The sequence below is a fragment of the Cyanistes caeruleus genome, chromosome 3, assembly GCF_971803275.1.
Source record: "Cyanistes caeruleus chromosome 3, bCyaCae1.hap1.1, whole genome shotgun sequence".
Lineage (NCBI taxonomy): Eukaryota > Metazoa > Chordata > Aves > Passeriformes > Paridae > Cyanistes > Cyanistes caeruleus.
The window spans coordinates 5710356-5738253 of NC_141703.1; the positions used below are offsets into that span (position 1 = coordinate 5710356).

The window sequence follows — 27898 nt, forward strand, 5'->3', positions numbered from 1 at the left end:
GCGCGGGCGGGCCGGGCCGGCGGCGGGGCAGGAGCGGGGCAGGGCCGGGCCATGGCTCCCGCGGCCGTGCAGCCGCCCGAGGTGCAGTTCGCTCAGCGCTTGGCCGCCAACGAGAAGCGCATCCGGGACCGCGCCCTCAAAAAGCTGCGGGGCTACATCGGCGTGCGGACCCAGCGCCCCGCCGGTACGGACCGGGCCGGGCCGGGGGCCGGGGGGTGGACAGGGACGGGGGCAAGGATGAGGATAGGGATAGGGATGGGGACAGGGATGGGGACAGGTGCCGGTGCCAAACCGGGGGGAGCGGCGGCACCGGCGGATGGACAGCATGGGGAGGAAAGGAAGCACCACGTGTGCGCCTGAGCACGACACGCCTCCTCGGGGGTTCTTCTCCGGCTTTTTTTATTTTTTTCTTTAATTCTTTTTATCTTTTACTTTACTTTTTGTCTTTATTTTAAATTTTTTTTTTAAGATTTATTTCTTGTTTTACGCATATATTTCACCGTGAATACACACGTATGGCCCCGGTGCTGCCGCAAGCGCAGCCCCAGCAGCCGCGGGCCCGGGGACTCGTGGATCCCCGCTCGGGAAGGATCAGCATGGATCGAGGGAGGGTCTTGCTGGCCCCATTAGCAAATCCGGGATGGGAGCAGGATTCCCTGTGTGCTCTCGTTCCCAAGGAACAGGGTGTAAACGCACTGAACTGATCCAGGCTGGAAACATCCCGGTATATGCAGCATGAAGATTTATGTTCTGTTGTGGAAACATCCCGGTATATGCAGCATAAAGTTTTATGTTCTGTTATTTCTGTGAGGTGATGTCTGTGTTTCCATGACTGATACTCGGGAGCATCAGAGGGAATAGAAGAAAGCTGAGTTATGTTTCAGCACTTGTGTGGTTGCAGCTGATTCTGTGTAACCCATTTGGGTTCCCTGTTGCCTCCACTTCATGGTATATCAAAAGATTTTTTTTCTACGTTTTTCCAAAAATTCTACTTGGAGCTGTATATTGGCACCTTAGAACTAGGAGCTCAGTGGGGTCCCTGGAGACAGCTTAGGGCTGGCAAGGCCAGTCTGAAGCTCTCTGCACTTGAAAGTGCCTCATTGCACAGTTTCCACATGGATGCGTGTTATTCCTATACCATATATATATAATATAATGCATAATCTATGTTTTATGTTTCATTTATACAAAACATGTATTTTATGAGCTGTTTTATACATTATTTTATTACCACATATTTAAATAATACATTATTGCATATTACATCTATAATTTATCTATTAGTATGTATTTTTTATGTATATTATATATATATGGCTTTGGGGAACCAGCTGAACCCAAGAGCTAAGCTGCAGCTGGAGTGTTGGTTGGACTGCAGTGAATTCCTTGAAAAGACTGTAGAATGAATATGGTTTCTTGCCTTTCTGAGTAGTATTTGACCCATTAGCCGCATCTGACGGAGGGAAGGACACCTAGAACAGCCTTAGAGGGTCAAGCCAGGGAGGCAAACAGTCATTATCCCATTCCTGATAATTAACACAGATCTAGGGACTGCCTGGGGTCTAGGATGGTGTACATCATGTACCTCCCAAGTACTTTCTATTTCTTAGCACTGGAGACTTTCTAAGGCGGACTCTTTTTGCTCAGCAGTGCTCTGTACACCTCACTGCGAAGTGCAGATTCCTTGCAGTTTGTGGAAGGAGCCACAAGAAGGGCAGGAGTGCCCATAACTGAGGGAGAAGGCTGCAGGTTCAGGCACTGCTTTAAGACACTGTGAAACCATCGCAGGGAAATTGCTCCGTTGGGCTGTGAACCTTTTGCATGTTAAAATCAGCACACCGTGGAATGCAAATGAGTAAGAAACAAGGGTGACTAATCTCTAGAGCCTTTAGATGTACTTGCTGTTAGGTACTATCTAAACTGAAAGAAACAAAGATTAACTTCTTTGGGCCTGGAGAAAAAAAATGTTCAGGAGAGAGGTTTTGTTTTTTTTTAACTTATTTATTAATTAGCAGCTTTATACCCATTCAGTGTTCTGAGAGGGATGAGGCTCACAGATCAGGCAACCCAGGTAAGATGCCCTAACCTGAGGAGTTGAGAATGTGCTGACTTCTGGAAGAAGTGCTGGAGTTGACCTGATGTTCAGGGCTGTCAGGTGTTTTAGAAGTAGACAGGACTGCTCTGTGTGGTCTGTGCTAAGGCTGAGGAAGCTTCTTCAGAGTGCCAGAGCTCTTAATTTTCAGCAAGAAGTTAAACTCTGTGGAAGGCACTGAACTACCAGATGAATCAATGAAAGAATAGTGAACAGAAATAATTCATAGTAAAAGAGGGAAGATTGCTGGGGGATTTCCTGTCTGACAGAACTGCACTTACTTGGGCCTAGATCTTTACAGGATTTTTGTAATTTCCACTGAAATGTGCCTGTGTGGATCTGGTCCATTGAGAGTATCTAGAATAGGAAAAAATGTAACAAAGTCAGTGATAGCTGTGTCAAAGCAGCCCAACTCCCAAACAAATGCTAAAAGGCTTGCACTAAAGTAGCTGTGAGTGGTTGTAACATGCTCCCACAATACACAGAACAAAGTTGCTGTGCATAGGGACAGTTACAGTTCAAGCCCTAAAGCCAAAATCCTTCTCAGGATAGGATTAAGGTATAGAAGGCCTTCAGTTGTGGGTGCTGTGGTTGCTAATTCAATGCATTCAGTTTTTAAAATTACCTTACTTTAATGGTTATTATTTGCCACTTGTGGCTGGGTACAACACATAAAGTTGAAAAACAGAAAACATAAACTTGAAATTACTCTTTTGAGGATAAGAAAATTGCTCTCATTTTTGGTAAGAATCTTTTGTCAAATGGGTACAGGATTGCCTAGGACACTTAAAAAAGCTCTGTGTGTATGAAAAGCAACCCCATGAAAGTCTGTGTTTTCTTCCCCCAGAGCACAGGAACAGGCTGTCCAGGGCAGTGGTGGATTCAGTGTCCCTGGAGGGATTTAAAAGATGTGTAGATGTGGCACTTGGGGATATGGTTTAGTGGTGGCCTTGGCAGTGATTATCTGAGAGGTCTTTTCCAACTTGAAGAATTCTGTGAACTCCTGAGCCACATTTATAGGTAGCAGGTGATGCCTTTGTAGGGTTAATGCTGCTTGTGAGGTTAAAACTGCTTCTTACCCCTCAGTATGACACATATAATTCCCTTAAGAGAGTTATTAATTTTAATATTGCAATGAATATTAAATCAGTGAATTAAATTGTTTCATATTTTATCATAACAATACTGTCAAATATAAGTTAAATTTAAAATTAATGCTTAATACTACTGGACACATTGCTTCCTACATAGCATTTTGCATATTTCTTCACTTCCTTTCTTTTTAAGCAATCAGGACTACTGTGTTTGCAGGTGTTTTTGTCTGAGTGATAACTGCTTTCAAATAATTTGGTCCAAGAAGAAGGTGCACAATTTAGGTCTTGCACTGGGTCTCAGGCTTTTTGACTGGCAGACCCCTGAGACAGTGATCTTTATGGAGCAAATTTAAGCTTACTGAAGATGGTGACCTTTTCAAAGTGATTTTTCATGAGATTGCTTGGCAGTATTTAATAGGGCATCATTTGAAAATAGCTGTGGTAGGTCATTGTAGCTGCCTTGTAACAATGTACTGTTACAATTTTACTAAACAGAAATTTAGTTGATGTAAGGAAAAATCCAGTTCTTGAGCAGGTGTTGGTGACTTTCCATGTAGTACTTTACTTCTGGAATGTGAAAATATTTTTTGCTGTTAAAATTCAGGTGTTACTACATCCCAAGATTAACTATTGGAAATATTTTTGTTACAGTTGCTCAGGCTCTTTGACTGTAAAGTTTAGTGTAGAAATAAATATGTTGATTGCTAGAAGTTTATTCTATCAAAACAAACCCCTATTGTAAGGAATAAAAGTAAAGTAAAGTGAGACTTGTTAAAAACAACAAAACAAAACAAAAAACATGTCTCTTGTAAAACTATTTCTGATACTCTCACTAAAAATTTCTTTCATACTTGGTGTTAAAAATATTCCAGAGACATTTATCAGAATTATCTTGGTATTCATTCACCTGTGATTGCTTTGGAATCTTTGTTGTTTCAGTACATGGTAGAAGCTTACAGTCACTGAATCACTGTTCTATGCCAAATTGCCTTCCAATTAATGTGCTTTCAGTAGGAACCCAGAGAAAATAACAAAGAAGGAAGTAGGGAGCAGAGGGAACTGCATGAAAATATTTTGGTGGAAATGTCTGGTTTTTTCCTTTCATTCAGACTTGTTCTGTACCATAGGTGGCTTCAGTCAGGAGGAGATGCTGAAAATATGGAAGGGCCTTTTCTATTGTATGTGGATGCAGGATAAACCTCTGCTTCAGGTATAGTAACTGAGTTTGTATTTGCATGAGGGAATCCCTCCAAAATACACTCCAGGGACATACTAATTTAGAATGGGGGAAATTTTTTATTTTTTATTTTTTTCCTTCCCCTGCAGCCCATCTGTGGCACATGCAGAAGAGGTGACTGTAACTCAGTGATCTGAACATGAACAGGTCATCTCTGGAGTCACCTTCTGAGGTGCAGCTATTTACCTTGCAAAAGGAGAGCTAAAATAAATGCCTCATGGAATGTTGATTTTGTGTAACTAAAGCAGTAACAGCAGGTTGCCCTTAACTGCAGGTGCAACATTTGTGCAGATTTTAATGTGAAAGTTCCACACTTTCTTTTCCTTTGTTAGTTCAGTAGTACTTCCTCTACTACCAACTTTGTTCCTACTGCATACTTTTGTCAACTTCTACTGGTTTGTCTCCTTACTTTCTAAAGATACTGGTTTTGGAGTACCAGCTCTCAGTAACTTCCTCAATTTTCAGATCATTTGTCTGCATGAACAAGGTTTATCTCAGACTCAGCTCACACCCCTCCACAGAGACCTGTATGAGAGCAGTGCCCCTTAAGTTTTGCATCATTTATTAATTCAAATACATGGCGTTCTTCTCATCCTAATTTAATTTTGTCTGCTGTCAGAAAGATGATTGTGCAGAGATCTGGTAAAATGAATAGGTTTTGATACCTTGAAACTTCTCTTCCAGCTGACCTAGTCTCAGTGCAAGGATCACTGCAGTACTAAAGCAGCTGTTGAGAGAATATATTTCATTTTGAGAGCCATTTCATGAAATTCATACTTCTTGCTGTTTGCTGGTCATGTGAGGAGACCAAACTCTAAAACCTGCTACATTAATTATATTTATTTACTTTTAGGAGGAACTTGCAGCGAATATCTCACAGCTTATCCACATGTTTCAGAATACAGAGGCTCGTAAGTACTATTTAATTACCTAATGCTTTGTAGGGTACTTCCCTCTTTGGTGATTCCACTATCACAGTGCCAGAATATAGACAGACAGATAGAGGGGCTTTTCTTCCCTCTTTGTCCAGCTGGTCTGTATGATTGCATTAGGGGAGTCATGAGATGCAGGTTTTTTCTGGCTGCTGCAGGAGAAGAGTTGTGTCTTCACAGTGTGATTCCAGTGAGATTTTTCAGGACAGGTAGCAAAACAAACTAGTCCCCTTACTTCTCCATTCTGCATAGACTGTTCTGTGTATTTCCTGCTGAAAACCAGGTAGCAAAACAAACTAGTCCCCTTACTTCTCCATTCTGCATAGACTGTTCTGTGTATTTCCTGCTGAAAACCAACCTTGTTTCATGAACTTTTAAGCCCCTGGTATTCAAAATGCTTATGAAATAGAGTATTCAGTCAGTGCCAAAAGTGCATGGATAGAAATGGGTGCAGAATAGATATTTTGCTCAAACTTGTGTGTATATAACACCAAATAGATACAAATCTGTCCCTGTAATTAAACTGGTTTTTAAAAGTAGCTGCGTGTATTTTCTTATATTGTTCTCAAGTTTAATTGATTCTTGTACCAGTGTCAGGCCTGTCTTCCCACAGCTCTGACCCCATCACTAGGAGAATCCGAGGGCACTGCATCCCTTTCCTGAGATTCTTTCAGGTTAGCAGAGTAGCCCACTGTGCCATTCATACAGATGTTTTTCCATGCTCCCTTGCAGAACACCTGTTCATCCAGACTTTTTGGCAGACGATGAACCGGGAATGGAACGGGATTGACAATCTGCGTCTGGACAAGTACTACATGGTAGTTATACCTGTCTGGGTGGTGTTTTCTCCTAGAAAATGTGTGGTGCTGCTGTGCTGGAAGGCAGCTCTGCCTGCACATGCATTGATTGGTGTGTATTGTAAGAGAAGACAAGGTATCGTCTTCTTGACACATTGTAAGAGATGTTTGTTTTAAAGGCTTTCACTCATCACTGTGTGAATTTAAAAGCCAGTACAGTTCCTATTGTGCTCAGTTGCTTTCCCTTCTAACACAGTGATTTTTCTCATTGATTTCTATACTGGAATATAAATACTGTCTCAATGGACATGTATCAGCATCAGTTGTTTAGATCAGACTATTTAAAGACTCTTTTATGACTCTGCACTAGAATCCAAACTTTCCACCAGTAAAGTATCCACTGTAATACATTCAGTAGTCAGAATTCTTTCTATAGGAAAACAGATTATTAAAACAGGAACTTAAATCTTAAAAAGCATACCTTTATAAAGAACAAAATTCCACTATCTTCTTCTTTGAAATAATTTAATTGCAGGCAAATTCACTGGTGTTTTTTCTTTCCCAATATCAGCAGATAAAAGTTATTTCAGTAAGTGAAGTGTTTTGAGCCAGTTGAATGTGGGTGTTTTACATGTGACCGTCTCTTAGCGCAGTTTTCAAGTAAATGAAATTATTGTTATTATCTGTCCCATATTGTTGTGTCCCGTTTAAGCTGTGGCTTTTCTTAGATTAAGGCAGCACTTAATGAAGAAATCAGGGGCATGAATCAAGAGAAAGCTTTATAGTAGAAATGGTCATGGATTTTTTGAGCTTAGCATATGAAGATAGTTTGTTGGTTTTTTTTGCTTCACAGCAACTTTCTGTTGCATTACACAAGAGAAAATCTGTCAAAATGTTCATGAGAGGAACTATATAGGTTTATCAAGAAATCTGTTCATTTTACAGTCACAGTGACTCCTTTACCTGTTTTCATAAACAACATGCTTAATGGATTTTGTGCTTTGCAGCTGATGCGTCTGATTTTGAGGCAATCCTTTGAAGTGCTGAAAAGAAATGAATGGGATGAGGGGTAAGCAGATTTTTGATTGTTGTTGACATAAACAAGTCACCCAATATACCTGTATTAAAATATATTTTCATTTAATAGGTTCTTGCTTTCTTTCCACAGATGCCAGTGTCATGAAGTCTTAACATTAAGGCATATTTGTTACTCATATCACTTTGTTTAGTAACATAGTAAGGTGTTGCACATCATAAATTAAATACAGTATTTAATGTATTTAATGTTCTGATGTAGCCAGAAGAGCTATCAATGAAATATCACCTACAGCAAGACTAGACAGGGAACCTGCATCCCAAAAAATACAGCAAAGGCATTTTTTGTTTGTTTATGGTTTTCTGATTGGCTCTGACTTTTTTTTTATAAGTATTTATTTTACTAAGGTTTATCATGGTGACTTCTCATAAGACAGAACCCCTTAATTGTAAACTAGTCTCCTGTTTGTTTCATCAGTAGTTCTGGTTGTATTTCTTCCATATTCTATTAAAAGGCAAATAATTGCAGTCATTTGTTCTGTCTAGAACTCTTGTGCTACTTCTAAGTTTGTCTTTGATGAAGAGATTTAAATCTTTTAATTGAAAGTGCTCAATTATTTTCAATTTAAGGTTATCCTTTCTCTCTCACCCTCTGAAATGTGGGATGCAGACAGGCATGTTTGTGGAAACAGAAAGGAATACAGAGATAAAGGACACCCCATCCCTCCCTCCTGTTCCACTTTAATTTTGCTCTGGGTAAATGCCCTCAGGTTGAAGAGATGAAAATGTTCCTTGACAGGAGCAGAAGGTGTGGGAGGAGGTTTGATAAAGCTGGAGCCCTTCTTCCCACACACATGGTCACCCAAACTGTTCTCTGACAAAGTTTCTTATGGCTTTGGCCTCCATCTTTCACTGGAAGGAGGCAGTGTGGGAAGAGAGGATCATGATTCCTTTCTTTGCAGAGTGAGAGAGCTAAACAACTGCTTTTCCCTCCTGAGTGGAGCCAAGAAGCTGCCTAACATGACTTTTTTCCCTCTTGTCTTTTAAAATGCTTTTGAAGAAAGGTGTATTAAAGTAAAACTGAAAGAATGTTTACAGGTTTTCAATGTTTTGAATTCTCTTTGGGACTGGAAATGTTTGTTCTGGGCAAAATGGCAGTAGGTCCCAAAGAATGCCAGGGGAGAAAGTTTGGTATATACAAAATTTCACTTTCCTGAAAGATAGCAATGATAGGTCTCAGGGTAAAAAAGAAGAAAAAAAATTCAAATTGGATAGCTGTCCATAACTGTAAAGAAGTGGAGTTTGTTTTCAAGACAAGAGTTTGTTTTCAAGGCAAATAAGACATGAGCAATTGAATATGAATATCTTGTTCTTTTTTTCCTCTTTATTATTTTTTTCAGTCTAGTTGAACCATTGCTGCAGCTATTAATGAAAGAAGTTATGGACCCAGACAGCAATTCTCCCACTGGGATAAAATTCCACTTCATTGATATCTATCTGGATGAATTGGCTAAAGTTGGTGCAAAGGAGGTTAGAAATTACTTCACAATTTTATTCCTGATTGATGTTAACTGTGGCATGAAGCATCTTAGAAGAAATGTCATTTTTAGATTATGTATAACAACACTGAGTAAGCATGAAGAAAGTGACTTACTACAAGTTACGCTTTTACTTTTATTCAGGTCTTTGACAGTGGGAATATGGTAGTTTCTATCAAGTTCCTGAGTACTGCTATGCTGCTCCAAACTGGTTGGAAAAATAGTGATAGAAAAGTTAGACTATTTTCATTTGTTTGTTTCAGAGGGGACTCAGTGTAATTTCCCTTGTGTGAACATGTTGTCCAGTCTTTGCTTTTGCAAAGGCTGACATAAAGCCTGCTCTTGGCTCGTTGTGTAACACCTAAATAGAGGAGGAAAGTGAGCTTTCTAAGTGAGTTGTCTAATATTTGCTTATAGTGCATTGTGCAGTTTATGCTTCCCATCCAGATGTTTGGTTTGCTGGTGACATGTCTTGCTCTGCTGTGTGTTGCTGTGACAGTTAATTAAGGGCTGCTGGTCCAGTGGTGCAGAGTTTTGCAGCAGCAAAGCCAAGGAGCATCTCTCCTGTCCCTTCACCCTTCCTGCTGCCCCACGTTTATCCTGGGCTCCTCCTCAGTTACCTCCCCTTGTCTCTGGCCTCTGATATTTCTCTTTGCAATAGACAAAGCTGTCAGCAGTTTTCCATTCCTATTCCTTGCAGTCAGTATTCAAACCAATCCTGCCTGCAGATTTTGAGATCTGTATTGTGGATCAAGAGAGAGAAGTCTGCACCAGGGAAGTGTGGGCTCTTGCAGTGCAAATCATTTCTGCAGCTCCACAGTCACGCAACTGTAGCTAAGCCACTCACTGGAAGCCTGGAGAGGGGAGTGAGTCCCCCAGACTATTTGAAATCACAGATGATGCACATAAATTGGATTTTGAAGGGAAGGGTCGTTAACTCTTCTGTAGCTGAGAGGGTTTTGGTGCAAGCAGCCCATTTAAGAGAAACCGAAATCTTATTCTTGTTTGCTACAGACCTTTGGGACAGTACACAAAATTATTTAAGTTTCTCTGCCTCATGGTTCCTTATCTAAAGTAAGAATCTTTGATGTATTTCTGTACTCAGCAGAATAAATTCTGCAAGGCAGTCAGTGTTTTAATAATACTTCTGGGGAATATCTGGAAGTTACTGGTAGCAGTAGAAACAAAAAGCCCTGGATACCTCTGCCAGTTGGAATTAGATAATATACTGAAAGACTGTTAAAGAAAATCCCCAACACCAATTCCTGTACAAACACCAATATTCAAGGAATTTCAGTGTACACATAACAGCATTTTCTGTACTCATGTTTTTTTTCTTTCTAATCAAACAGCTTACAGCAGACCAGAATCTCAAGTTCATTGAACCTTTCTGCAAAATTGCCGCCAAATCAAAGGAGTAAGTTTAATGAAAGGATAAATATTTTTTAAGAATTAAAGATCTCTGAATGTGGTAATAAATGGATCAAAGAGTCATCATTTCCAGATGTAGGGAAAGAAGGATATTTTACCATTAATGTGCACAGTCATTTGAAGATAACTTGTGTTTAATAAAGCTATGGATAATCTCCATGGATTTATAAGAACTGTATTACCTTTGCTGGTTAATTTGTCCAGTTATTTTATTTCTTTAATGCATAGAGCAGCTGAGCTGCTTCTTTGCAGTGTAATATAGGTCAGCATTTAAACATTTAAAATTAAATTTAAGTGGGGCACATTATCAGGACACTGCTTGGATTAAAGGACTTCTGTTTAGGGAGTAACAGGTTAATTTTCATCATCTGAAGAGTTTGGTGTTCTTCCACTTTCTCATTCATTTTCCCTCAATTTCCCACCTTTTTAACATGGGAGGGGAGGGTGTTTATGGTCTGCCTTTGGTCTCAACCTGCTCTGCTGTGACACAGTCGGCATGTGCTCCATGCTGTGGTCGCCGGTGTCTTTGAGATGATCGTGGATCAGTCCCCCTTCGCCATCGAGGACCTGATGAAAGAGCTGGGCACCAACAGTGATGACGAGGATGTATCTGAAGAAGACAAACAGGAAAATGAAGAGATGCTTAAAACTAAAGGTAAGGAGGAGACTCTAAATTGCCCTGGGAAGAGTTGCAAGGATGGAAGAACCTGTTTCCTGAAAATACATTTCTGCTCTGAACCAAAGAAACACATGTTCAGGGTGTTGTAAGGATAACTGTGTTTTCCTGTCTTACCCTTCAGATGTGCTTAATAAGGCTTGTTCTGTTGGAGTCACTATCTCAGACAAAGCATTAATATTCAGTCCTTTTCTATAACAGGAGACAGATGTCCATCAAGAAAATCAGCACAGAACTCTGAAGAAAAAGAGGATATTGATGAAAATGATGATGATGGGATCGGGGCTGTTCTTCAGGTTTGTGGCTCTTTTGTTCTGTTACTGATATTTCTGCTCTCTTTTTTTCTCATCCCCTTCAAAAGGTGCAGAAATAAAGGGTGTTAATGGATAAACATGTTACAGAATTTTAATGTCCTTCTGATTTATTGTAAGGTGGTATTTATGTAATGTGTATTCTGGGAGTGGTAGTAAAAAAAAATCCATGTCTAAATTCCTCTCTCCCATACCTTCTGTTTTCTGCTCCTCCTTTCCTGTTTCAAGAGTTAAAAAATGTATGTGCTAAAAGCCAAATCAGAGAGGGTGGTGAAGCAATCAGCCTATTTTCATTGAACATGGATGATGGGATATGTAGGAGAGAGGGTAATATGTTACAATTTGGGTTTTCTGGACCCAGGGCCAGTGCAGTGTAGTAATTCTGACACATCCTCCCATCAAACACACATACAGGTGGATACACTTCATGCATCTGTGGCTTTTAAGCAAGAATTAGGACATGGCACACTTTAAATCTGATATTTAGCTAACATTTGTGGGAATTTTGAAGTGGGTTGGCTTCTCTCTTGAGTAAGAATGAAGGTTAGGAACATTTAAGAAAGTGATACGGAGTTCAGCTGTTCTGTTAATGAAGCAGCCATCTGTACAAGTCCGTGTGTGAAGGGGGCGTAAATTTCAACAGAGGAAAACATTTCGGGTTTAAAGGAAGTGTCTGTTTCAAGATGTGTATCTTTACAATTTACCTATTGAACTTAATATTTGCTATATTCATAACACCACTTGCACTGGGTTATCCTGCATGGATAAACTGAGAACAGCTGTGTTGTACTTTCCTTCAACAGTTTGATTACAAGGCGGTTGCTGACAAAATCTTTGAATTTGCAAGCAAGAAAAATATACCTTCCCTGAACAGAAAGCGGTTGTACAAGCTGGTCAAAAAGTGAGTTCTGCTGAAATAAACCTTGTCCTAAGATAACTTTGGTTTTCTTTCTGCCCAGCCTCTCTTGTCTTGGTGACGTTGTCGTGCTGTTCCTCATTGGTACCAGACAACTGCAGCTGGGGCTTATCTGCACAGTGTGGGTTTGAACTGCAGGATGTGACATCAGGCTGGGTGTGATGCAAAGAACAGATACAGGAAAAGTGTTAAATTGCTGTTTTCTCAATACTTTCAATGACTTGGTGTGAGTTTGGGGGTTTCTGAGGGAAATCTCTTACGGAGTTTGTAACTTCCTGTGCAAAAATATGTTGTTCCTATTTTGACAAAACCATAGTGAGTACAGTGATGCTGTGCTGCCAGTGTTGTTACTGGTACTCAATGAATAATAATGTTTTGGTTTTTCTTTTCTCCCTTCCTCTCACCTGCAGGTTCCAAGACTTAGCAGAAGGTAAGGACTGAGCAGCAGATAGAGATATAGTAGAAATAACAGTAGTTATTTTCCATGAAATTATATACAATGTTCCCATACAACGTGTATTGGAATTTTTTTTTTCTCTTTTTTTAATGTGTGTTTCAAGAATGTTATATTGGGGGTTTTGTGGGGTTTCAAAATCTCATTAAGACACATGATACAATTTTTGTGAGATGGCCAAATTCCTTTCACACTTTGAGCAACCCTGTACTTTGTCCTTAAATGAAAGATGATTATTTTTGCTTAAACAGATAGCAGTTGGTCATATGCTTTTCTTTAAGGTTGGATGGGGAAAAAGGAGTTGTTTTTTCTTTCTGTGGGAGTCATGCTGTATGGGAACAGCATAACTGTTCATAGAAGTAGGACTCTCAGTTTTCTGATACCTTATCCTTCCTCAACAGGAATCTTCCCCCAAGATATTCCTGAAGATGTTTCTACAGATGAAGATGACGATGAATCTGGTAGGCGAAAGCGAAAGAAAAAAGCTGTCAAGCCTTGGCAGCAAAATGAGCCGGAAAAAGTAAAAGGTAAGGGAAGATCAATATTTGGGAGAGAGACAATCTGCAGAGACTTGTGCAGTTTGGCAAAGTGTCAGATAAAAGCTGTTCTGAGGAAGGCAGCACTATTGGTTAGGATGTGCTGATTTGTATCCTGTTGTGATAAACGTTAAATGTGAAATTAAATTCTCTTTGAAGTGGGGGGAGTTCCCTTCCCAGTTCTGAGGCAAGCATCACCTTAAAATTTTCAGTCAAAAGCAGAGCTGGAAGCAGCTGTTCGCATTGCTCCTTTGAGCAGGTGCATTTACTCTGTAGGAAAGCAGAAACATGTCCATCTTAGAATAGGATGAGTGTTAGAATATAAGAATTTGGGGATGTTGGAATACTGAGCCCCTGAGTTGCCCTTCTGATGGGCTTAACAGGTGGGTAGTAACAATTCTTTTTAGGGATGTTGCTATGAAAAATAGGGTTGCCACAGGGAATGGTTTAGATCAAGGCAAAATTAGCAAAGTATTAATTGGGCCAGACATCATCAGACTGCAGTGTCCTGAGCAGCTGTAACAGTGAAACTGTTGTGCAGGCTGGTAACAGGAAATTACTATTTTAAAATAGTAATTTTAAAATAAAATTTTAAAATAAAATTTAATTTTAAAATAATTTTATTATTTTTATTATTATTAAAGTAATTTTAAAATAAAACAACAAAAATAGAATAGAATTCAGTTGTTTCACACATGTGTTATGGCATTCTTTTTGGGATGGATTTAGAGGCTAAAGAAGAGCTGTCAAGTGTGAAGGTGCCATCAGTTCCCCAGAGGAAGAGAAAAAAAAGGAAGAAGAGGGACAGCCAAAGTGCTGATTCTGGAAGAGCTGATGGAAGTTGTGAGGAGAGAAAAGCTGAAACATCTGGATGCAATGCTTCCAGCCAGGAAAAGGTGCCAGAAAATAACAAGGACAGGAAGAGAAAGAAATTGCTAGTAAAAGAGGCCAGTGAGACCACAAATGTAGCAACTGACACCAGAGAAAATCACGGTATCTGTGTGCAGAACAGTCTGACTGACACAGAACAGAGGAAAAAGAGACAGCTGAAGAAAATGAATCCAAAAGTGCAGAATGTTCCTGCAAAACCAGCGTGTCAGAACGGACCAGCCAGTGCAGCAGAGGATGTCAGTCCGTCTGTCACACCATTACCTCCTAAGGCTGTGAAAAAGAAGCAGAAAGCAGGGGCTGTCCTGGTGAATGGGGATCCCCCTGTGCAGCAAACTGACCTGAAGCCCAGCAAGGAAGGCTGGCTGGGGACCCTGCCAAGAAAGGCAGGGGCTGAATCTGCACCCTCTAGAAAGGTCACACTGCAGACAAAGTTAGTTGGTTTGGAAGGGATGAAAGGCTCCAGTCAGAATGCAGCAACTCTGAAAAAGAAGAGAAAAGTGAAAGAGGTGCTAAACTCTGTCGAAGCCAACGGAGTTCTGGAGACTGTCTGCAAGAAAAGCAGGAAGGTGGTATGTACATCTCATTATTTTCTCTTCCTGCTTCAGGAACTGCCAGGCTCATTTTCAAATTTGGCTTTAGCTTTCTGAGTGTGGGACTGCCTGGGCTGCTTCCTGATGTCATCATACATTGTCACCAAAAAAGAACTTGATTCCCCAGAAATCCACACACTGCTACAGTGTCACACCCTCCTGTACAATGACACTAAATCCTGTGCCAGACACTCAGCTGGAAGAACCCATCTAGCTGAAAAATGGGATGTTAGGCCAAGATGGGGTTGTCCTTTCTTGTGTTTTTTCCTGTGGTCCCTGGGTTAATTATTCCTTTGCACTGAGTCTGTGGTTGAGCTTTCAGCATACTCACAAAGAGAATCATATTTTGGCAAAACAGTGAGAGATGGGAAGATGAAACATCCCTTCTGCAGCAGCAGCAGCACAAAAGATTAGTATCAGCTCCTTGTGAAACTGCCCAGAGCAATTCCAGGAGTGACTGCTTCTGCTCACTCACTGCTCCATCTTAAAAAAACTGATAGGACTGTTTGGGAAAAGCATTTGGGGAAAGAGAATAAACATTGGAACATTGGAATAGAGAATATGGCACTGTGACCTTTAATGTCATCTATGACTGTGTGATCACATTTATGAATAGTCCAGTATTTTATAAAGACAATACTGTACTGTGTTTGTTCAGTAGGAAGGTCTGGTGTCTTCTTCAAAAGTGTATGCTTTGCAGTTTGGGAACAACTTATATTTTTTTTGACCTCTCTACCTTGCACTCCCATTTTCTTCTTTGTAATAGGTAGAATAGGGTTGATTTTTCTCAGTGATTTGAGAGTCAAAAAAGCATTTGAAACTGTATAGTTTTGATAATGTGGCTAAGAAAGAGAGTACAGGTGTTATTCCCTCTCATGCTACTGAAATTCTTTTTGACTGCTCATTTGCCATGTGCATATTCACCCTAACACATTCAGGGGTTTAGTTACATTCTTAGAAGTCTTGCTGACAGTCTCACTTTGGTGGAAAAAATTCATAAAGCACAGATGAGTGCAAAAAAGACTTTAAACCTGCATGTTATGAGCATATGAGCTCATTTCTGTTTGACTTAATTTTAAAACTGTAGGATTAGTTAAGTAGTGCAGCCTTGTATATGGAGATATAACTACTCACTCCCTCACAGGAGAAAAAAATCATATTGAAACTTTGCTTTGATAGTAATGAAATAAGTGATATTTTCTATTTTTTGATGTTGAAGTGCTGAGAGGAAAACCAAAAGGTTTCTCTCTCCCCACTATTCAAACTGCATTTCTCTCACTGTGGGGCTTCCAAAGTAGGAACCATTGGCTTTGTCTCCTGTTGCCTCAATATTCCATGTTTCACACCTGTTTTTTCTTTGTCTATTAAAGTCTGATTTCTAAGAAAGTACGATTATGACACCCCCATCTTTCTGTAAGACTTTGCTGCAGGTGACCAACAGGTTCCAAGACCTGTGATAGATTCAAGATAAGAAGTTCCTGCAGACTTGATGGAAATGAGTTGTTGGCACAGCATAGTGTGGGCACTGAGGCAAAGGGAGCACAACCCCAGCACTGCCCTGTTGGCTCTCAGGGCATGGGCTACTGGTCATGTCAAAACTCATGTGGAATTCCAAAGAAATCATGGCAGTTGCTTTTTCTTGCTCAGTCCATGTAGTTGTGTGAGAGTGTGTGTGTTAAACAGGAGGAGAGGGATGGAGACAAGGAAAGATACTTGAAAGTTGAGTCAGGAGAAGGAGAATACTGATGGAAGAAAGAAGAGGGCAGGGTAAAGCTAAAAAGCAGAAATGTGGAGGAAATTAAGCTTTGCTATTTTTGTTTTCATTGCTTGAGAAATAACATGTTGTTTTATTTCCTGATTTTAGTTATGTAATCCTGGCCTTGTGCCCAGAAATGAGGGGCATGTTTTGATTCTTGATTTCAAGGACAACACACACCTCCAGAGGATTAGCTTCAAATATTCAGAGGAAAGAGGAGGAGGAGAAGAGGAAATAAACAGACAAGATCAGCATTATTTCAGAGTTGTCTCCACAATTCAGAAAACTAAAAGCCTTGTGGTTTTTCCTTTTATTTGAAGTGATTTTCAAATTAAAAGAGGCCATATCTGCTATACATTTTCCACAGTTTGTCAGTGAATGCCTTTGGAATTCCATGCCTGTAGGTTGATGAGAACCATAACTGAACTTCCCCTCACCACAGTCCACACACAGCAGGGTAGAAAGCTCTGCCAGTGCAAGTCCTAAGAATTGTCTTGTACTGGAGACAAGAATTGCTTTAAATGCCACAGAAGTACGAATTTTAGGCAGGAAACCAGTAGCACTACACAATAACTGAATTCCTAAATGTATAGTCAGATTCATACTCCATTTTTTTCTTCAAAGTCTCCATCTTAGCCCAAAGCTGTGTTTGTTCATTAGTTATTTATCTTATTCATCCAGAGGTACCACAAAAGAGATTTTGCTTATGGTGAAGGAAAAGAAATGATCACTTGTGTGCAGGAGAGCTGGATCAATTGCCAAGTATCCTCATGCACATAGAGAAAACGTGTTTGTTTACATTCTGCTGGGCTGGGCAAATCTATTAAATTCTTCCTTTTGTGCTTTGCAATGACTTCCCTATTTCTGCACAGAACTTGCCTTCAGCTTCTGCTTTCAGTCATACTAATTGCAAAACTACCTGCTGGGAGGTAATGTGATGATTAAATATGATGATTAACTGATGCAAGTGTGTGGTCAGCACTGGTCACAGCACTAGTTATTAATTAGCTACAGTTATTAATTAGCTGCAGTACTTTGTGCTGAAGCATTTTTCCCTTTCCCTCCTTCACAGGAAAGCAGTACTGCTCTGTCACCATTAAAGAAAAAGAAAGCGAAACCAGGAAGTGATTTTGTGAAGTTTGAAAAATCAACTGTACCAAAGGCAGTGTTCTTCAGGAAAGCCAGGAGCACCATCTCTTCTACCAGGACATCCATGCAGGTGAGGTGATCTCACAAAGGGCATCTGAGTCTAGGGAAAAATGTCTTCCCAAGCAAGCTCCCCAGCAAGGAGTGTGACCTCACTCATGCTGTCTTTTCCATTCCCTGTTAGTCTCTTAACATGAGCAGATGTAACTGGAAATGCTGATGCATTTCCCTGTAGACAGAGTCACACAAGACTCCAGAGTTTCAGAAAATGAGTTATAGATGGCTCTGAAATCTCTTTTTTTCCTTCCCCTTTGCTTTCAGCCTTCTTGTTGAACACACACCATCCTAAATCTGCTCATTTCTCATGAAAGCAAAAACATAAACTGATTTCAATCTTTGAAAGGGACTTTGAGCCTCCATTTCTTCTCATTTGTGGAGAGTGGCAACAGTGCAGGACTTCAAAAGACTGCCCTCTTCTCTAGACCTTTTTAACATTTAAAGCTTTTCAAGTCCTCTTAGCAGTTTGAGGGCTGAGTGCAGTGGGACCAATCTGCTTAACACACAAATGTCTTTTTGTTTGTTGTTGAATTACATAATGACATTAAGGAGAGTAGGTGATTTCTGTACAAATGGAATACATTTGCTTTTGGCTAGGGAAACAGTGCTGTCTCAGCAGCAGTCAGTACCAGAGGATTGGGGCAGTTTAAACAAAAAGTAGGCTGCTTTACATCAGTGGGGTGCAGGTGAAAGAAACTCAAAGCATTGCCACAGGAATCTTACTTATTTCATGCCTTTATTTTGCTTTATAGCTGAACAAACTGCAGACACCCAGCTCCAAAAAAGTCACATTTGGCTTGAATAAAAACATGACTGCAGGTGAGTTTGAGATGTGTGTGTGTGTCCACGGTCTCTCTGGTAGCTGAGGAATGGGGAAGCTGTACACACTCAGCACCTCTGGAACACCTATAAACAGGATGGTTCTGTTCCTTTATTTGTCTCAATATTTGTAGTTAGTTTACAAACCCTCCTCAGGTTTATTTCCAGAGGAGATGGTAAAGTTTAGGGCATTCAGCCCTGCAGCTAGACTTGAGCAATTGCAGGGTGCTGCATTAGTGACCTGCAGAAGGAGCCTCGTGGATGGAAAACTGCAGCAGGGTGATGAACTTGCCTTCCTGAGCTGCCTGTTTGCACTCTGGCAACATGGGCACTTCACAGTCTTCATTGCTCACTTCTGTTTCCCAAGGCAAAGGTGCTGACATGCTGATAAAATCAGACTTTGTAGTAGCAAAGTTTGCTTTTTATCTTGGCTGCTTGTGGTTTATTAATGGTCATGAGTAGATAAAGGTCACTTCTCTTCTGTAAGCAGGTGGTGTTTTCCCTGTTAAATAAATGTCTTGCTCCATAGCATAGAATTATATTCCATGTATTCATTTAGCTACTTTTTAACTCTGAGGTGTGCAAAAGGTCATGTTCAAATTGAGAACAGTGTATTCAGGTAAATGTCTTCATGTTAATATAACACAGTTGAACAAAATGAAAAATAAATGCCTCCCTGCTGGGGAGGGATGGCCAAGAGTCTAGATCTAGAGTTGTTCAGCAGACAGAGTAGACACTGCTTACCCACTATCATCTTTTAAAGTCCAGTGTGGTGTTTTTCAGGATAACTGGAACATTTGTGTCTGAGGAAAAGGCCCAGAGTCTCTGGTGCTCTGTGGAACCACAGGGAGGGCTCACAGTGGATTGCAGCAGACCCTGTTCCCCAAGGGGCTCTGCTGAGAGATGTGCTTCGCTACCATCTCTTTTCTCTAAACCAAGGCTTAGACTTCTGATCCTTGCTGGGATCTAACTCAGGCTTCTAGTGCTGGGAAATTCCAGTTGATTGACAGGCACAATTATTCCAGGGGTTGCATTTCTTTTTAACTTGTTGGCTTGTTTTTCAACAGAATTTAAAAAGACTGACAAAAGTATATTAGTGAGCCCAGAAGGACCCTCCCGTGTGGCATTCAATCCTGAACAGAAACCTCGTCATGGAGTGCTGAAGTCACCCACAGTGACCCCAGCAAAAGAGCCCCAAATTAAGAGACCATTTACTTTATCAGCTAAGAAGAGACCAGCTGCTGTGGACTTCTTTTAAACCAACAAATGTGGCCTACTTTTGTACAGGACATTTTGCTAACCTAGAATGTTCTCTGGAGGTATTTTGAACTTCTTTATTTTTTTAAGTTAATACTAATTGTATATACAAAACTCTGATTATGACCTGGTTCATTGCTATTTTGAAACCAACTCTACCTTGAAATACTTGTTTTGTCTTTTTACAGAAAAGAAACAAAATCCAATCTCTGCTCAGGTTTGGTCTATGAAAAGTATGGTCTCTGCCCAAGTCATTCCCAAGAGACTTGTCCATTTAATTTAGGAATGTTCAGGGTTTGATTGTTCCAGTGATTTATTTTTTTTTTGAGCCAGTGCAACTTGCACTTCATGCTTTTAAACTGTCTTTCATTAGACAAAGTTTAAATTGGAAAAAGGCAATGCAAATTTTAAGTCTACTTGGTCATGTATTTTAAAATTCTCCTCTGTCATTTCTCATGTGTCACTCCTGGCATCCTGTTAATTCTTCTGGAAATAATGATTACCTCGTGTCTGTGTTTAATAACAGCTGGACTTGGGTGGCTTTGCAGCTAGCAAGCAAGTTTTCCCTGGCATAAGAAACCCCCAGCTGTTGCTCAGGTGGTCACTGGTGCAAATAAACTTGCACAGCTGGTTGCCTGTTGAGCTGGGGACAAGTCACCACATTATTTTCAGTAACACAAGTGCCAAAGCTGGCTTGAGCCTGTCACACTGTGAGCTGGCTCCTTCTCTTCACTGAACTGAAATTCGCAGTTGCAAATTCTCCTTCTTGCGCAGGAGAAATCTTTGATATTTTCAGGTCTTTCCCCAGCCCCCTCTGTTGCCTTTCCTGGAGGTCTGACAAGACTCCCAGTTTTTACTGCTTTAGCAGCTGGTGTCACCAGATTGTGCCAGAACTCAGCCCCCATTCAGAGCATGAATCTCTGCCTGGACTGAAGTGAGCTCAATGGGTGTAGTTCATCTTGGGATAGGACACATCCCTCTGAAAGCTTTGGTGCCTCTCAGTACAGGGTGAAACTTTACAGCCCATGCAGCTTGGTTTTGGTTTTGATGTAGAATCAGATGTCCACTTTGCATTTCTTGGGAGTTCAGTTTTTATTTGGATCTTTTACTACTACTCTGCATGTTTTGTTTATAATTTGCTTCTTTGATAAAGATTGAGGTGCATTGCTGCAAGAGATCATTTATATAATCTGAATGGGTACAGTGAGGAGGGGGAGACTAAATCAAAATAAATCCTTTTTTGATACAATTAGAAGATTTGAAATCTTTCTTTGGAAATTTTCCTCATGTGAATGAGGCAAAGGCTTTCAGCAGATCTCTACATTAGAGCTCAGCTTGGAAGCACAGCCTGGTGCTAGAGCAAAGCTGTTCATGAAGCTTCACACCAGTTATTCCTGTGATCCTGCAAGAAAGAGGGTGAACCTTCTTCATTACCTTGTCTTAGGATAAGTGAATTATCAAGTAAATAAAATGATAAATGTTTATTTAGCTACTTCAGCCAATAGAATTGTATTTTGTGACATATTTGCACACTTCAGTGCTGCTTTTTACCAGTCCTTAATGTTGTCTGTCCTCTGCCAGGAAGATGAGATTATTCCTCAGAAGGAACTGTATTGAAACAGTTCTTTTGAAGCTCATCTACAATTGCTTCAAAACACTGGGGTCCTTCCAAATGGCTGGTTGGTCTCAGCTGATCAATTCTAATCCGTCCCAGTTCTCTCACTAAGTTTGTGACAGTCAATGATTTGTGGTATTGCCAGAAATTAATTTTGCTCTTGTCTCTTTTCATTTACAGTGAAGGAATGAATTTCACTTGGTTTTGGTATTGGGCTAGGCTGTATCTGTTTCTGTGATCAATAAAGAACTCTGGAGAATACACTGATAAATTAATGATATTTGTTTATGCAAGCATTGTTCATTTATGCTTAAAAAAGCTCACTGTATATTAGCATAATGGATTTTGTTGACAAGATGATGGTAAATAGGGTGTAACAGCCTGTTCAATATGTTGTACTGTTACTTTGTCCTGTGGGTGAAAAGTCTCCTGTGGAATATGCATAAAACCATTTGTATGTGCATGGTTGTGAATGCCTGTTTGGAGATGCCACATTCCTCCAAGGATAGAGATGCAAACAATCACTCGGTCAATCTGGTGTGCACGGAAAAATTCAAGATCCAGACACACTGGGATTTGGTTTGATTTTAATACATATAACTTACTATGGTAATGTATTGAATTGTCTGGATCTTTTTCTGTTGACTAGATCCACTGAACCTGATGCCTGCCCAACTATTTTATTGCCCACAGTGTTAAATAGGGCAGAAATGGCAGTCAGGTTTCTATCTGAAATTTCAGTGATGTAATTGCTTGTTGCAATGCATCCATAATCCATCTGTGCCATGAATCTGGTGCAGTGCTTTGTAAATATACTTGTGAGGTGGGTATTGCCTTCAGTGGTGTCTGGAATTTCATTCAGGATAACTTTACAAACAAAACCCAACCACTGTCAATGCAATTTATTCAGCATTGTTGGGTTACATTTGAATACATTACCCAAAGTATTTGGGTAGTGACAATGCCAATAAACATTAAAGGAAAAAAAAGAAAGAAAAAAGAAATGTAACTCACAATATCCACTGCACAGACACAGTGGTACTCTTGAGGAGAAATGTATTGGTAAGAAAAGAGGAAAACTCATCTGACCTGTTTGATGTCACTTCATGGTTTTTTTCAGTGTTATTCCAGATCTAGCTGCCAGCCATGCTCTGAGTCAAGAATAATGTGGCCTAACTTTTAAAAGACAGTGGTTTTTAATGATTGTCTCTATATTTTTGTTACAAATCTGAACAACTTATCAAGGTTAAATAGTTTATAATTCTTCATAGCTTCAAGAGAACGCAAAAGCACAACATTAATGCAGCAAGGCAAAAAGTTGAAATTCTATTTCAGCTTTTGGATGTGCAAGATCTCTTACAGTCTCGTCAAAGCTGTGCGACTTGGAAAGTATCCAGTGCCGTTTGTCATGAATTACCTGCAGTGAGATTTCACGAGAGGCAGGAAAAAAGTTTAATTTTATGTTCCTCTGCAAGAGCATTGTTAATACAAATACAATGTCTAAGCATTATATCATTTAACACCTAGTCCAATAAACCATATTTTTTGTGGACATTGTGTTTTGGGTAAATCTGTGAATTTGGGAGGTTTGGAGAGGGTAACACCTGGGAGAATACTTGAAGGCACAATGAAAGTTGTTCTTGCTAGCATGTACCTGCTATCTATCTTCCTTTTATTTGATCGCATAGAGAGCCCAAACTGATGAAGACTCAGATGCCTTTGGAATAGGCTTGGGACAGGACATAGCTGTTCATACACCTTGAGCTTCTTACCTTTGGAACTGGGTCAGAGATAGCAACACCTAACAGATTGCTCAGGAGAAATTAGTAGAATTCAACAACAGAATTCAACAGAATCACCGGCTGGAAGAGACCTTCAAGATCACCAAGTCCAGCCCAGCCCTAACACCACAACTGGACCATGACACCAAGTGCCACATCCAGTCTTTATTTAAATACATCTAGGGATGGTGACTCCACCACCTGCCCAGGCAGACCATTCCAGTACTTTATTATTCTTTCTGTAAAAAACATTTTTCCTAATATCCAACCTGTATTTCCCTTGGTGAATGTGTAGATCACACCCTGTCACTGCTTGGTGATTAAAATAGATAACTAAAGTGGTAATTTGGCAAGATGTGCACTGCAGAGTGCCAGGATAGGTGAGAGACGGACACTTGGAAAGCTGTTGGCCTGCTTGTTACCAGCAGCACATCCATAAGAATTCGTGTACAGAGAAACCCTGCAGAGTGCTACAACCCCACCTCAGCTAGTGGCAGGCCCTGCACCAGCTCAGGATCAATTAAAATTAATCACGGTGTTTTAATTTTCAGGAATCCAAAAGTAATTATTCAAAGAAAACTTTGAAACGAGTAAAGTTAAACCATGAATCCTCAAGTAAAACAACAGAGACAAAAGTGTAAAAGAGGCTGGCCCAGAGCCCCTGCAGCATCCTGAGGGTGGCTTCAGTATGGACACATTAAAAGATGCTGCTTTTCCAACAGTGCTTACCTGTGCCTGGTCGGTCCATTGTGGGAGTCAGATGGGGCCAGGGAAACCAGCAGCGATCTGAAAATGAAACAGCTACAGTCTGTGGCCAAGTCTGTGTCACTGGGGCAGCCAGGCAAGAGCCCCGGGGCCAAGGCAGAGCCCTGAGGGACACCCCTCGTCCCCGGCCTGCAGCCAGACATGGAGCCACTGCCCACAACTCCCTGGCTGCATCCACCTGGCCAGTGGCTCGTGCCCCGAACAGCCCAGCCTCCAAAGCCAGGGCTCTGCAGGTGGAAGAGACCGTCCCAAGTTTCCCTCATCTGCCTCACGACCATCACAAGAACAGAGACTAAGACCCTGAAAACGCCTGGGGACTTTGTGCAGGGGTTCTGGCCTGGTTGCGGTGGGCTCTTGCTAAGTGATTGTTTGAAGGTGTGCTTGACCTGACACTGGCTTCTCAGAGCAACAGGTCACACCACAACAGTAATAAATCTCACCAACTTTTGGCCAACTGCCCCTCACTTTGAAATAGACCATAAAAGTGACTTTTCTAAGTTACTTTCTGAGAGAGATCTCCCCATGGAAGAAGATACTGGTGACCCTGTCACGTCCATTGGTAGCTACAGCCCTCGCTTTTCTGTCTCTTTCCTTTGACTCTTTATCCCTCTCTCTCTCATCTATCACGTAACCCATGATGCTGGCACTACAGTAAAGATGCATTATTGCTGTTGTGATTTAAACTGAAATCTCTTGGTGTCCTTTTTGCACTCTGAGATCAAACAAACTCCCACTTGTGCTAGCGGATGGTGACAGCAGGGTGAGGCTGGGGCTGTTGTGTGTGGGACCGTGTCCAAAGCCTCACAGGGGCCTGGACACATCAGGGGCTCCAAGTGCCCAAGTCTGGGGCTGCTCGGTGCCAGTTCCAGTGGGGTCGGCTGTGGAAGGGATGTCGGGTGTGGCCCTTTGTGACACAGGCGCTGATGCAGGACATGATGGTGCCCAGAGGCCTTTGTGACATGGCAGAGCCCCGCCCTGCCAGAGGGGTATATAAGGGGCACAGAGCCCTGGGTGCCCGGTCCCAGAGAGCCGTTCTGTCAGGAGAGAGCAGCTCCCTGAGAGCCTCAGCAGCAGAGCACGATGGAGACGCGCGCAGAGGAGGTGAACCCCAACTCCCCCCCTGCCACGGAGCAGCCGGGCCTGTGCCTGAGGCCCCAGGTGACGGCCAGCCCCGGAGAGAGAGGGGACAGAGGGAGCTGGGATGGGGCTGGAGGCAGCGGCCTGGGGGCCAGGGCTGGGCTGGTGTCTCCTTCCCCCACAGCCGGGGCACAGAGCCAGGGCCCTGCCCCACACAGCCCCTGCTGCCCCCCCAGCCCCTATTCCCCCCCCAGCCCCTGCCCTGGGTGGCTGGAAGCCCTCTGGGAGCAGTGTGAGAGGGCAGTAGGGGGGACAGAGCTGCCAGGGCCACAGACTGTGGGGTGGGACTTGGCCAGGGAGGAGAGAGAGTGGGAACCCTACCTGGGCCAGGGCCTGCCCCAGTGGGAAAAGGAGAATGTCCAAGAGCTGGAGCAGTGGGAATATGAAAGATTTCAGCAGCCTTCCCAATGGGGAAATGAGAGATACCAGGAGCCTTCCCAGTGGGGAGATGTGAGAGTCCAAGAACTGCTCCCTTGGGAATATGAGAGATACCAGGAGCATTCCCAGTGGGGAGATGTGAGAGTCCAAGAACTCTTCCCTTGGGAATATGAGAGATACCAGGAGCATTCCCAGTGGGGAGATGTGAGAGTGCAAGAACTGCTCCCTTGGGAATATGAGAGATACCAGGAGCATTCCCAGTGGGTAGTTGTGAGAGTGCAAGAACTCTTCCCTTGGGAATGTGAGGGACACGAGGAGCCTACTCAGTGGGGAAATGAGACTGTCCAAAAGCTCTATGAATGGGAATATGAGAGACAGCAGGAGCCTTCCCAGTGGAGAAATGTGGTAGTCCACGAACTGTTCCCATGGGAGTATGAGGGACACATGATGCCTTCCCAGTGGAGAAATGAAAGTGCCCAAAAGCTTTACCAGTGGGAATATGAGAGATACCATGAGCTTCCCCAATGGGAAGGCTCCATTGGCCAAGAGCTGTATGAAAGGGAAGTCAGACAAGACCCAGAGCTGTCCCAAAGGCGACCCCAGAGAGACATAGAGGAGTTGGAGGAGGGTGTGGAAGAGATCACCATCCACACCATATGGGTCAACCCCAAGTACCCACAGCTCCTGCAGGACCCCGATGCTGTTCCCCAGGACTCGGCCAAGGCAGCAGCAGCTTCTGCCTTGGCTGAGCAGGTGAAGGCAGCAGGAGCACAGAGCCAGGGCCCTGCCCCACACAGCCCCTGCTGCCCCCCCAGCCCCTGTCCTGGGTGGCTGGAAGCCCTCTGGGAGCAGTGTGAGGGGGCAGTAGGGGGGACAGATCTGCCAGGGCCACAGACTGTGGAGTGGGACTTGGCCAGAGAGGAGAGAGAAAGGGAACCGTACTTGGGCCAGCAACTAACCCAGTGGGGAAAGGAGAGTGACCAAGGGCTGTCCCAATGGGAAGATGAGAAATACCGAGATATCTCTCGACTGGAATTTGAGAGAGACCAAGAGCTGTTCCATGGGGAAGACGTGACATACCAGGAGCCTTCCCAAAATCAAGATATGAATGTCCCAGAGCTCTACAAACAGGATGACAAAATAGACCAAGAGCTGTCAGAAGGTGAGATAGACCCAGAGTTGTACCACTGGGAATCTGACAGACACCAAGAGCTATTCAATTTTCTGGACATGGGAATCCAAGAGGTGTTCCAAGAGGAAAACAACAGTGACAAGTTTCCCCAGTGGGAACACTCCATTGACCAAGAGCTGTCTGAAGGAGAAATGAGACAATATCCAAAGGTGTCCCAAGAGAAAGGCGATAGTGACAAAAAGGAGTCACAGACAGACAGTGAATGCATCACCATCCACACCATCTGGGTCAACCCCAAGTACCCTCAGCTCCTGCAGGACCCCGACGCTGTTCCACAGAGCCAGGGCCCTGCCCCACACAGCCCCTGCTGCCCCCCGGAGCCCTCAGCTCCCCAGCCAGGAGCCCAGGCCCTCAGGGAGCCGCCGGCTCCCCCCAAGAAACGCCCGTCCCGCTTCAGGCGGGCGCTGCGGGCGCTGCGGGCGCTGTTCCGCTGCCCCTGCCTGAGGCCACAGACGGACAATCAGTGCCCGCTGCCCGCGCCAGGCCGGGCCCCGCAGGTGGCGGCTGGCCCGGAGCCTGCCCCTGTCACACGGGCTGCCTTTGATGGCCAGGTGTCAGGGACATCAGGTCCTTGGCAGGAGAAGGGCCTGGCTGAGGCTTAGGCCTTGAAAGGCACCAGTGGTGTCAGAGCCACGGGCAGGGCCACAAAGCCTGGGGACAAGGAGCTCCTGCTCAGAGGGGACACCAAGGACGCACGAGTGACAGCCACAAGGACGTTTGGCAGAACTTCCCAGATGAGGACAAAACTCATAAAGCCAACTCAGGAACTGTGCTGAAATCGGCTCCAGCTGGGGAAAAGGGACTTCTGGCACGGGGAGATGGCGACCACCAACTCCTGGCCCAGAGACCCCATAACCCAGCGAGAAAAAAGGACATTCTTCAAAAGAAAAGGAAGACTGAGCATAGAGAAAGAGTAGTTAGCACAAGAAGCAAAAGAATCTTATATCCAATAGAAGAAAATATTAAGAAATTCATATTAGCTAATTATAAATTACTGTTAATAATATTAGCTAATAATAACCAAAACTGTTACACTAATATTTAGTAAATAGAAGAAACATAATACTAATATAACATACAAATTAAATATTCCATGTAATTTAATATTTATAATACCAATATATATTATTAATAACATAAGCTTTGAATGTCATAAGATAGAGCACACATATTTGATACAGAATGTTATATATTGCATATATATGCATGTAATATGTAAGTATTTAGATATGATACTACAAAAATATTACAATAATTTTAAAAGGAAATAATATGTGAAATTAGTAAGAGAACCATATAACTGTTAACCAATAAACATGAATGCCCTTGTTTGGTAAAATGTATAAATAGGGAAATGCTTTGATAGTCGCTGTGCTGGCTTTGTGGATTTGCCCCCCAGCACCTGTTCCTGTGCAGAACTGTAAATAAAAGAAATATCTGAACTCTGTGTTTGGATCGTTTTCTT

General features: G+C 42.3%; 2 protein-coding genes and 2 long non-coding RNA genes across 4 annotated transcripts; 2 read left to right on the top strand and 2 right to left on the bottom strand.

Moving 5' to 3' along the window:
* Window positions 1–2: 2 nt before the first annotated feature.
* RRP1B (ribosomal RNA processing 1B) lies at window positions 3–22732 on the top strand. The gene is made up of 16 exons (XM_086879615.1): window positions 3–184; window positions 4314–4396; window positions 5277–5334; window positions 6088–6173; window positions 7160–7221; window positions 8588–8717; window positions 10078–10142; window positions 10648–10811; window positions 11034–11128; window positions 11947–12044; window positions 12470–12489; window positions 12915–13040; window positions 13779–14509; window positions 17359–17505; window positions 18242–18308; window positions 19376–22732. The coding sequence occupies exons 1-16, from the start codon at window positions 52–54 to the stop codon at window positions 19564–19566; spliced, it is 2256 nt and encodes a 751-aa protein (XP_086735741.1). The 5' UTR covers window positions 3–51; the 3' UTR covers window positions 19567–22732.
* Window positions 1981–7198, bottom strand: LOC111927352 (uncharacterized). The gene is made up of 3 exons (XR_002863537.2): window positions 7116–7198; window positions 2374–2449; window positions 1981–2274 (listed from the first exon to the last, which is right to left on the bottom strand). It is a non-coding gene; the product is annotated as an uncharacterized LOC111927352 (long non-coding RNA).
* LOC147653900 (uncharacterized) lies at window positions 22395–24552 on the bottom strand. The gene is made up of 3 exons (XR_015284039.1): window positions 24461–24552; window positions 23691–23747; window positions 22395–22597 (listed from the first exon to the last, which is right to left on the bottom strand). It is a non-coding gene; the product is annotated as an uncharacterized LOC147653900 (long non-coding RNA).
* On the top strand, window positions 24516–27875 carry LOC147653901 (uncharacterized). Its single transcript, XM_086879616.1, has 2 exons — window positions 24516–25303; window positions 25371–27875. The coding sequence occupies exon 2, from the start codon at window positions 25686–25688 to the stop codon at window positions 27033–27035; it is 1350 nt and encodes a 449-aa protein (XP_086735742.1). The 5' UTR covers window positions 24516–25303; window positions 25371–25685; the 3' UTR covers window positions 27036–27875.
* The last annotated feature ends 23 nt before the right edge of the window (window positions 27876–27898 follow it).